General features: G+C 37.5%; 1 protein-coding gene across 1 annotated transcript; it reads left to right on the top strand.

Moving 5' to 3' along the window:
• The first annotated feature begins 7,337 nt into the window (after window positions 1-7,337).
• Window positions 7,338-8,273, top strand: LOC129553959 (olfactory receptor 52E2-like). The gene has a single exon (XM_055422629.2). It carries the CDS (start codon window positions 7,338-7,340, stop codon window positions 8,271-8,273), a length of 936 nt encoding a protein of 311 aa, XP_055278604.2.
• Window positions 8,274-11,759: the final 3,486 nt, after the last annotated feature.

Here is an 11,759-nt window from a genome sequence, read left to right as displayed (position 1 = left end):
ATTTTATAGCATAACCCATTTCAAGACGTGATATATGCATTATTACCTTCATATTAATCAGAATAAATTCCATTGATTTTTTTAAAATGTACATCATGGTGATTTGATATATAAATACATTTTGGTAGGATTTCCTTTCCTCCCACATCTAGTTAATTAACATATCTGTAACCACACATATTTATTTCTAAGTGAGAGGGAGCATTTAAGTGCTACTCCCCAGCAAATTTTGATTATATCATATAGAATTATCAACTATAGTCCTTAAGTGCTAAATCCTCAGACCTTATACATCTTATAGCTGAAAGTTTGTACCCATTTACCAACCTCTTCACATTTTTTCCCCTAACATAGCCCTTGGCAACTACTTTTGTACTGCATGTCTGTTTCTATCACAGAAAATGTATTACATGAAACAAATGAAAATGTGACTTTGTTGAAAACTGAATTGCATTTAAACATTATTGTGGAAACTTTGACATCTTTAAACAATCAAGCGACTGAGATTTATTGCTTGATTTTACGTGTATGTATTCCAGGTTTTTGACCTTTAAATACTTTTTGAATCTTTATTGTGTGTGTCAATCTCACTAATTTCATTCATTGTACAACTTGGAATTTTATCATTTGACTTTAAATTTAAATTTTTGATGTTATTGTTAATGTGTCTTATATACATGACATATACACAGTGAGAGGGTAACAGGCAGGAAGGCCAGGGATCTCCAAACAGAGGCAATAGGCTGCAAGTGTCAGATACTTTTATCTCTCTCTTAAACAGCAGGAGGAAACAAACTAGTGTTATATTTTTTCCCCTTCTCTACACAAATTTAAGAGACTTACCTGGTGGCTAAGATGGTAAAGCATCTGCCTTCAATGTGGGAGATCTGGGTTTGATTCCTGGGTTGGGAATATCCTCGGGAGAAGAAAATGGCAACCCACTCCAGTATTCTTGCCTGGAAAATCCCATGGACGGAGAAGTGTGGTAAGCTACAGTCCATGGGGCTGCAAAGAGTTGGATACTACTGAGCGACTTCACTTTCACTTTATACAAATTTAAAAAGAGGTTTCTCTTAAAATTCTGTGTTGCCATAATGACACCTGGTTCCACCTGAACTTAACTTTTCTCAAACCTTGAGCTAACCAATGCATTTTTGTTATGGAAATATTTGTCTTGAGTTATGTTAATGTACTATGCATTTACCCTAGACTCTGTCTACAAGTCCCAGATCCTGTATGTTTGACTCATACATTGTTCTCCTGCTGCTAAGTCACTTCAGTCGTGTCCGACTCTGTGCGACCCCATAGACGGAAGCCCACCAGGCTCCCCCATCCCTGGGACTCTCCAGGCAAGAACACTGGAGTGGGTTGCCATTTCCTTCTCCAATGTGTGAAAGTGAAAAGTGAAATTGAAGTCGCTCAGTCATGTCCGACCCTTAGTGACCCCACGGACTGCAGCCTACCAGGCTCCTCCATCCATGGGATTTTCTAGGCAAGAGTACTGGAGTGGCTTGCCATTGCCTTCTCCGATTGTTCTCCTAATCTATGTTAATAAAACTATATATTTGCTTGGAAATCTGCTTTTCTTTAAGATTCATGTCAATCGTTTTATGGCCCAGGATGACTCACCTGGTACCAATGTTATCTCAATACATGTTGTGGGTGAGGGGCCTGGTGCCATTCTCTGAGTTTTGAGACATTTCCTTTCTCTAATTAGCAGACTGCTAGTAGCTATACGGCACCCTACTCCAGTACTCTTGCCTGGAAAATCCCATGGACAGAGAAGTCTGGTGGGTTGCAGTCCATGGGGTCGCTAAGAGTTGGACACAACTGAGCAACTTCACTTTCACTTTTCACTTTCATGCATAGGAGAAGGAAATGGCAACCCACTCCAGTGTTCTTGCCTGGACGGGGGAGACTGGTGGGCTTCCGTCTATGGGGACACGCAGAGTTGGACACAACTGAAGCGACTTAGCAACAGCAGCAGTAGCTATATAATATTCGGCTAAAGACTAGCAGGGAGCACTCTTTCTGCCCCCTTCTGATGTCTATGTTAGAAACTTTCTCTATCTCTTTTGTACTTTAATAAAACTTTATTACACAAAATCTGTGAGCGATCAAGCCTCGTCACTGGCCTCAGATTGAATTCTTCTCCTCTGGAGGCCAAGAATCCCAGTGTCTTACATGGTTCAGCAAAAACCTTTCAACAGTGCAACCCCATTATCTGGAAATTCTATAGTTGCAAATTTGTCTACTCTCAAGAATTTATTTGTAACCTCAAATAAATAGTTATGACATTTTCACAGTCATCTGTAGACATGCAAAGATCTGGGACAAATTAAATTGCCTGACATGTACATTCTCAGCTGAGGTGAATTTTTCACTTCTTCTTTCACGTTGTAAACAAGTATTATTTTTGCATTCTATTCAGTGCCACATTTTTCTTATTTTCATGTTTCTTGTTGACAATCTTGCTGTTTGTAATAGCTGTCGAGTGTAGTGAAATGCACTAAAATAAATCAATATTTTAAAAATTTACTTTTGAAGTTCACTAGAATAAAATAATATTTATCTAGTGTTCCCAAGTACAGTAAAGTTGTGATGTGTCTTATGGAAAAAATAACTTTATTATTGTCAGATATGAGTTAAAATAAAAAATACTGTACACCCAAACAAAAGACGAGAAAATCTGCCTATTTGTATATGAAGCTACTCTGGAAAATACCATATAAACACCTAGAGTGCGTGACAAAGAAATGAAAAAGATGCTAAATTTTGGCACGCATGAGGGGTCAACTAATTTAAAAAGTGTAGTGAACAGCGTTGTTGTGAGGTTAAAAAATCAACCTGGTCACCCAGGGTCAGAAAAATGTCAAACTATTCTTGACCAGTGCTGGCTGGCTTGTATGTCTCATGAAGCAAAGCATGACAGATATTAATCTTAAAGCTGAGACAAGTTCTGTTTATCAATAGGCTACAGAAGAATGTTTAAAAGTCTGCTCTCTGTTCAGGAAAATAAGTATGTGGAAGAGCAGGTTTTTAACACTGTTGAGACCGGTTTAATACAATGATATTGGTATATGGCTTCCCAGACGGCACTAGTGGTAAAGAATCCACCTGCCAATGCAGGAGATACAAAAGATGTGGGTTCGATCCCTGGGTTGGCAAGAATCCCCTGGAGAAGGAAGAGACAACCCACTCCAGTATTTTTGCCTGCAAAATTCCAAGGACAGAGGAACCTGGCAGGCTGCAGTCCATGGCGTTGCAAACAGTCAGACACTACTGAACACACACACATTTATTGGTACATGAACATATATAACAAAAAGTGACCCCCTTAAGCTCCTAGCTTTTAATCAGTTAAAGACCATGCCATTAAGCATTGGTGAGAACAATGTATTAAATGTGCTGCTGTTAAGCAGAAACTCACATAAAACAAGGTTACATATGGCTCAATTGACAAAAATGTTGTGATGAGGGAGGAAAGGAATGGGCAGAGCTGACTCCATCTTGAAACGGAAACTCCATCTTGCACAGTGAATGTTGGACTATCTATGTGCCTGGTAGCCATGGTGATAACATACCTATGGCCAAACTGGCCTCCCAGACTGATCAACACCAGACTCCATACCAAGATTTCCTGTTGCCAAAAGAATGTAATAAACCCCTATATAGTCAATCACCTTTGTAATCTTTATGGCACCCATGGTGTAGGCTACGATGTATAACCAGCTGACTCTTCTGATGATGAATCATGGCTGTAACCTAATTGTATCTCCCTTTAACACTTTCCAGGTTAGGTTTAAGGAATTTGGGGATGTGGGCTTGAGTAGTACACTTAAGGTATATATGGTTTTCACAAAAGTCGGTTGGGGTCCTTGACTAAGAGGAGACTCTGCCTTGGGCCTGCTGGTGTAATAAGCTGCACTCCACTATCTGCACTGTCCTTCTGAGTGAGTTTTTTCCCTGGAACGTGTGGCTACAACCGTGACAAGAAGCTTGTAGGAACCTAGATCTGCATTTCCTGTAGGAATGATATATTCCTACATTTTAACTCAGTGTCCACGGTGACTTTATGGAAGATAACTAATGAGAATAATGAGAATGGACTATGCCTGTGCATAAATACATATGTATATGTACACCCCCCACCCACACACACACACATTCATCCGGAGTTGGGCTTACTCTTTGGTTCCCCCATAGGAGAACTCAGGCTGAGGGAATTTCTTGGTGCAGAGCAGAGCCAGCTGAGGAAAGATGAGTGATGAGGGTAAAGTGAAACATTTCTTCTTATTCTTACTAATCTGTTTTATCTTATTCTTTGCTCCACCAGGGTCCTGTAACCTCCCATCTAGATTTTGGAACTCTTATTTTCATCCATTACTGGTTGCTGAGCAGGTGTTTCTGTGAGGGAAGATTACAAGGACCTCCTATTCAGTCACCTTCCTAATGTAAACCTATCTTTGGTTTCTTTTCCTTAGAAACCAGGGCTCCCTAATGGCTCTCTTTTTTTGACTCAAAACCAGATTAGACTCTTGAATCCTCAGAGGTCTTCTTTGTGCTTTATAAAACTGGCTTTGGGGAGTTTCTACTGAAGGATCCTCCAGGCAAAGAGCAGTGCTCTCATAAAGACTAAGTGGTTTGAGACAAAACAGAGCCAGGATTCCATCTTGGTCCTCTGTCTGGTGAGTCATCTCTGTCTCCTAACTCACAGTGTACACTGAGGACACAGTGATGGACAAAAGGAAAGATGAGAGAAAGAAAGGAAGAGAAGAGACACAAGATAAGTTTGAGGGAAAGAAGACTGAGACAGAAGCTTAGAGAAATGGATAAGATCATATTTAGGAAGGAGCATGTAATCATAATATACACATTTGGATTTCAGCCTGAATCTATCCTGCACATTTTAGAAAAATCACTCTCCTGACATCTAAAGAATGATGGATAGCATGGTATCTTTGAAGTAGGCTCAAAGTGTTCAATCTAAAACTAAAAATATATTATATTCAGGGCTTTAACTTTATTCCTTCTTTTATAGATGAAAAATGCTTGTCACTTACTTTCCTTTGATTACACTGTAAATAAGTCATGAATCTGGGTTTCAACACAATTAATCTGACTGCAGACCTCATACTTTCAAGTACTCTAAAGTACTGTGCTGTAATAAATCCAAGAAATGATAATGATTTAAACTAATTACATTATGAATGAGACAAATGCATTGATTTTTAAAATACTGAAGAGGTAAAATTTGTTGTGCTTTTCTATAATGTGTGAGAGAAGAGGATGCTATTCAGATAGTTTTCTTTCTTTTTAAAATTTACATATAATTGACATATAATGTTATATTTGTTTCAAGTGTACAACATAACCTACATCTTATGAAATGATCACCACAATAATCTGATTAACATTCATCACCATAGATAGTTACAACTTGATTTCTGATCTAGGAATACAAAAAAAAAAAAATTAAGACTCTGTTGTTAATTTATGTTAATGAATCACAGAAAATTTTGCTTCCATAATTGAATTCTACTTTCAATTATCTATAACACACATTTTAGAGTATTCACTATTGCATTTCAAGGCCACAATATTATGGAAGAAAGAGTTTATTCTTAAAGACATTTCATAGAGTGCCTCCTACAAATAACATCTACTGCTTTCAGCTTCCCTTGTTTTCATGTTTGCCATTTCCTCCTAGGAGTTCCCTGCTTTCTCACAGGCATCATCAGTTCTAGATGATACCTGATTGTCTTAGTGAAACTGTGATTATAATTTCCATTGCTCTTCTGGCATTTTCCCATAATACAAAATGATGAAAAGACACTTCTTACTACAAAACCACTATCAGTAATGAATGATCAAACTTTTAAAAATACTCATCTAACAACTGCCATAAGTAAAGTACATGAAAATCTGTAAGAACAGCTTTGGTAATTTTGAAAATGGTAAACCCAGTTTGCTCAGAAAAGGCATCTATTTAGTTTTTTCTTCAACATATTTGCCATGAATCTTAAACTGTTACAACTATGACCTTCTTAGATCATAATGAAGATATGATATCTTGTATTCAGATGAATGTGGGTTTAAAAGAGATGATGTGTCTGTTTGAATATGTGTAGAGGAGAGGGAGCTATATACATATGATACGGGTTAGGCATGTATTCGGAGAAGGCAATGGCAAGCCACTCCAGTACTCTTGCCTAGAAAATCCCATGGATGGAGCAGCCTGGTAGGCTGCAGTCCATGGGGTCGCTAAGGGTTGGACCCGACTGAGCGACTTCACTTTCACTTTTCACTTTCACACATTGGAGAAGGAAATGGCAACCCACTCCAGTGTTCTTGCCTGGAGAATCCCAGGGACGGGGGAGCCTGGTGGGCTTCCATCTATGGGGTCACACAGAGTCGGACACGACTGAAGTGACTTAGCAGCAGTAGCAGCAGGCATGTATTAGCTTTTCCTTATTTTCATTCTCTTTTCATTTCAATTTACTATTTTCTCCTCTGTTTTCTTTCTATAACTCTGTAACTATAAGCATTACAAGTATTTGACAAGTCTTTTATACTATATGAGGTTCAGAGCCATACATAAAGATGGAATTAATGTTCTCCTATTTGTGTTTATGAAGATTAGAGATAATATCTGCACATGTTCTGTAGCATTGGAATTAGTAGGCAAGTACCTTAATGAATGGCAGTTGATGCTGCCATTTTAACTGTACTTTAACTGCACATTTTAATATTAATGAATAAATATTAACACATGGGCTTACCTGAATCCTTTATATTTATTTTGAATCTTTTAGATTTCATCTTAATGAATATGTGCTCATTAGCAATTATTACAAAAAAAGTTTTAATACTTGTGTGTTACCATCTAATCAAATGAAACTATAGACAATTTTAGAGGCTGGAAAAGCCCTATGTATGTCAATATTGAAAAGAAATTATGTTGATGTTGATGAGAGAAGGTAATTAATGAATTATGATTATTAAGGCAAAATTTTAGCATAATACCAGTGATAAAACCATTGCAAATTAGCAGAGAAGAAAAGTGCTAACAAAGGTGAATACATTATGTAGAATTTTTTATGACAATCCACTACAAAATTTCTAAAACCTTCTCAAGAATTTGTTTTTTCACACTGATGTTTATGTATTGATACTACATTTCTTATTGTGTGAATTAACTGAGGAAGAGAGTATACTCAATTGTATGGTATTCTTATTCTCCTTAGGTTTAAAACATTGCAGAGCTTTACTCAGTACTCTGAAGATCGGTAAACACCCGTTTGTGAGGAACGTGGACTTATGCATTAGCAAGCAGGATGTCCCTTCCCAATGATACCCAGTTTCACCCCTCCTTCTTCTTGTTGCTGGGAATCCCAGGACTGGAAACACTCCACATCTGGATTGGCTTCCCCTTTTGTGCTGTGTACCTGACTGCACTGATAGGGAACTTCACTATCCTATTTGTGATCCAGGCTGAAAGCAGTCTACACCAGCCTATGTTCTACTTCCTGGCCATGTTGGCTACCATTGACTTGGGTCTCTCCACAGCTACCATCCCTAAGATGCTTGGGATCTTCTGGTTTGGTCTCAAGGAGATCCTCTTTGAAGCCTGCCTCACTCAGATGTTTTTCATCCACAACTTCACTGGTATGGAATCAGCAGTCCTCTTGGCAATGGCTTATGACCGCTATGTAGCCATCTGTAACCCCCTCCGATATAGCACTGTCCTTACCAACAGTATCGTTTCTATGATTGGTGTTGGTGTGTTAGTGAGATCATTTATTTCTGTTATTCCATTTGTATTTCTCATTTTACGGCTGCCCTTCTGTGAGAATCAAGTCATCCCTCATACCTACTGTGAACACATGGGTCTTGCTCGCCTATCTTGTGCCAGCATCAAGATCAATATCATCTATGGCTTAGGTGCTATTTCAATCCTAGTGTTTGATATCATAGCCATTGCCTTTTCTTATGTTCAGATACTCCGTGCTGTTTTTCGTCTTCCTTCTCGTGAAGCACGACTCAAGTCTCTCAGTACATGTGGTTCCCATGTTTGCGTAATTCTTGCCTTCTATACACCAGCTCTATTTTCCTTTATGACACATCGCTTTGGCCGAAATGTCCCCCGTTATATTCACATACTTTTGGCTAATCTCTATGTTATAGTGCCACCAATGCTCAACCCTGTCATATACGGAGTCAGAACCAAGCAGATCTATGACCGTGTGAAGAAAATGTTATTACAAAAATAAGGAATTAAAATGGAATAGCACCTAATATGTATGAGATGGAACTTTTGAGCAGGGAAACAACTTATTATATTAAATTACGTACATTTATATAATTTTGACTATGGCTCAGAGGGTAAAGTGTCTGCCTGCAATGCAGGAGACCTGGGTTCCATCCCTGGGTTGAGAAGATCCCCTGGAGAAGGAAATGACAACCCACTCCAGTATTCTTGCCTGGAGAATCCCATGGACAGAGGAGCCTGGTAGGCTACAGTCCACGGGGTCGCAAAGAGTTGGACACGACTGAGCGACTTCACTTATGTACATTTAAGTGTGATTGACAAAATATGTATTTTGGCTTCCTTCTGTAACTATTTTAATGAGTTCAGAGACTGAAAAAACTAAGCTTTGTTATCCAATTCAAATAACAAGTGAAGGTCCATGACAGTCTTTATATATGATATTTGATCACTGGTATCAGTAGATTCAAAGTAGAAATACAGAATGTATCTTTTGTTTTGTATTATATCATTCATGTGGATATTTTTTGATGATTCTGAAGGATTGGGGGTGGGAGGAGAAGGGGACGACAGAGAATGAGATGGCTGGATGGCATCACCGACTTGATGGACACGAGTTTGAGTGAACTCTGGGAGTTGGAGATGGACAGTGAGGCCTGGCGTGCTGTGATTCATGGGGTCACAAAGGGTCGGACACGACTGAGCGACTGAATGGAACTGAACCCCCTCTTTATCTCCAAGTCTCCCTGGAACTGTTTCTGCCTTCTTACTTTGCAACCCTCTCTTGTTTCTCCTTCTTCTTATCATTTTCTCTACCTTCAGAACTCAATTATTTTTATTTTAAGGACTAAAATATGATATCCCATGATTTCATCATAAATATTATAAACATCCAAAATTGTGTCATAGATAAGGTACTTATTTTGCACATAAAATTGAACTAGGGAAATGAATACCTATAAAATCTTCATTATAAATGTTTGTGTAGAGTTTGTCACAGATATATTTAGGTTTTCTAAACCAAACTATGACATAAACCTAAGTAAAGAAACCATCTACAGCCTAGAGTGGTTGACTACATTCACATTCTTCATTCTACATGTCTTCTAACTTATTTTTAGACTAATTTTGTAGTTGGTGTTTCCTTTTTTCATTAGCAGAGAGAACTTGTTTGGTCCTAGTTCTGTCTTTAATATACATATTTCAATGATCCTCAATTTCCTTATTGCCATAGTTTTATTTCAAAGGTTAAGCATGCATACTTAATTACATTGCATAATGTTTATACAATAATCAATATAGTGCCTGAATGCTTTTATAGTAAATAAAAATAATTATTAACCATTAACATTATCATTAGACTTCCTTGGTGGCTCAGTGGTAAAGAATCCACCTGCCAATCAGGAGCCGTGGGTTTGATCCCTGAATCAGGAAGATCTCTGAGAGAAAGAAAATGGCAACCCACTCCAGTATTCTTGCCTGGAAATCCCATGGACAATGGGACCTAACTGGCTACAATCCATGAGGTTGTAAAAGAGTTGGACATGACTGGGCAGTTAAACCACTACAACAGCATTATCATCATTATCATTTGTGTTATCATACTCTGTTATTGACACTAACCCTTGACAACAATGTTTCTATTAGAGATGTTTATGAGTTTTTAATTTTAGCCTTATATAAAATACCCTAAAGCTGTAGTGACACAACTAAAGTACAATTAGTGTCAAATTTAATATATATTATCCACAAATTTATATTTTTTTATATTTATGTTTAGCATTACCTCTTAGTCTTTAAAATAGAAATTTGTAATTTGGAAATAATTACATAATTTATTTTTTTCTTTATCCATATATAATGTGAGGAAATTTATCTCCACAATCTTCCGTCATTTCATTTATATCTGTTACTTTTAATCATATGTTCCTCTTTCGAATTTCTTGTATCCTAATTTCTTATATCATCAATCTGATGACTCTATCACTGAAGTGCCTTTATCACCGGGCACTTTCAATCTTCCAGATCAGCTGATTTTATTTCATTTGTTGTTGTTGTTTAATCACTAAGTTGTGTCTGCCTTTTTATAACCCCATGGACAGTTCAGTTCAGTGCAGTTCAGTCTCTCAGTCGTGTCCGACTCTCCGCGACCCCATGAATCACAGCACGCCAGGCCTCCCTGTCCATCACCAACTCCCAGAGTACACTCAAACTCATGTCCACAGAGTAGGTGATGCCATCCAGCCATCTCATTCTCCATCGTCCCCTTCTCCTCCCGCCCCCAACCTTTCCCAGCATCAGAGTCTTTTCCAGTGAGTCAACTTGTCGCATGAGGTGGCCAAAGTATTGCAGTTTCAGCTTTAGCCTGCCTCTATCCATGAGATTTCCCAGACAAGAATACTAAAGTGGTTTGCCATTTCTTCTCCAGGTAATCTTCCTAATCCAGGGATTGAACCTACATCTCCTGCATTAGTAGGCAGATTCTATACCACTGAATCACCAGAGAAGCCCTTTTATTTCAGAATTATCTGAAACATTTTCATTCTTGCCTCTGATACTACCATCTTACTGTTTCTAGCAATCAGCATATGATATTTGTACTTTTGCTACATACTCTATGCCAAAAATCTCTCCCAGTTTGTTTTGTTATTACATTTAACATTCTTCTTGGTCATCATTTTGTAGAGGTATGCATAGTCCTTAAAAAACTTCTCTGCAATCCAAATATACCTACTTTCTAAGACTTACTGACTTGCCCTCCCTTCCCCAACAACTAAATACTAATATTACACCAATTTTCTGACATTTACATTTTAAAATCTACTACTCAAATGAAATCTTATTTCAGAAAAAGAAAAACACTGGTTTACATGGGAATGAATTTCTATATATTAATAAACTCTAGGGAAATTTTTCTTTCACTATTTAAAGTAGAATAATGCTTACTTTTTTCATTTATTGTTCATTTATTTAGGGTTCTCTTACAACTTAATATCTTGCAATGACTGCCTATCATCCCCTCTCCTCCCAGATCATATGAAATGTAATGCTACTTTAACTATCTATTAAGTGACTCACAAGCTACTCAATAAATGTCTGCTGAATGAATCAGTCTAAGAAAGAATGAAAGAACTCATGTGATGATTTATCAGTCATAGCATAATACAAGAAAGTTGATATCAAATATATGTATTGGTATAAGTTAATAAGTCAGAAACTATTGAAACACGCTGGGTAAAGGATACATTGTATTGAGAAGAAAAGAGTAACTGATTTAACTATGAAAGCAGGGAACAAATAAGTTAGCAAAGCTTTCCAACCCAATGAATTTATTCATGCAAAATGGAATATAAATTGGCAAATTATTTGTGACAAGTAATAGCAACATTAGGTAATAATTGTTTTAAACATGTTTACAATTATCATCTTGGTTAGGATGTCTCATCATCACAAATAAAAAAAAAATCATAGTATAAATTTACTTCAGTGT

The sequence above is a fragment of the Moschus berezovskii genome, chromosome 14, assembly GCF_049115385.1.
Source record: "Moschus berezovskii isolate FMDL1 chromosome 14, NW_MosBer_1.0, whole genome shotgun sequence".
NCBI lineage: Eukaryota > Metazoa > Chordata > Mammalia > Artiodactyla > Moschidae > Moschus > Moschus berezovskii.
This window is presented reverse-complemented; position numbering and strand designations above follow the sequence as displayed.

Excerpts from the sequence above, each read along its gene's own strand:
- LOC129553959 (XM_055422629.2), top strand. The coding sequence starts at position 7,338 with ATGTCCCTTCCCAATGATACCCAGTTTCACCCCTCCTTCTTCTTGTTG.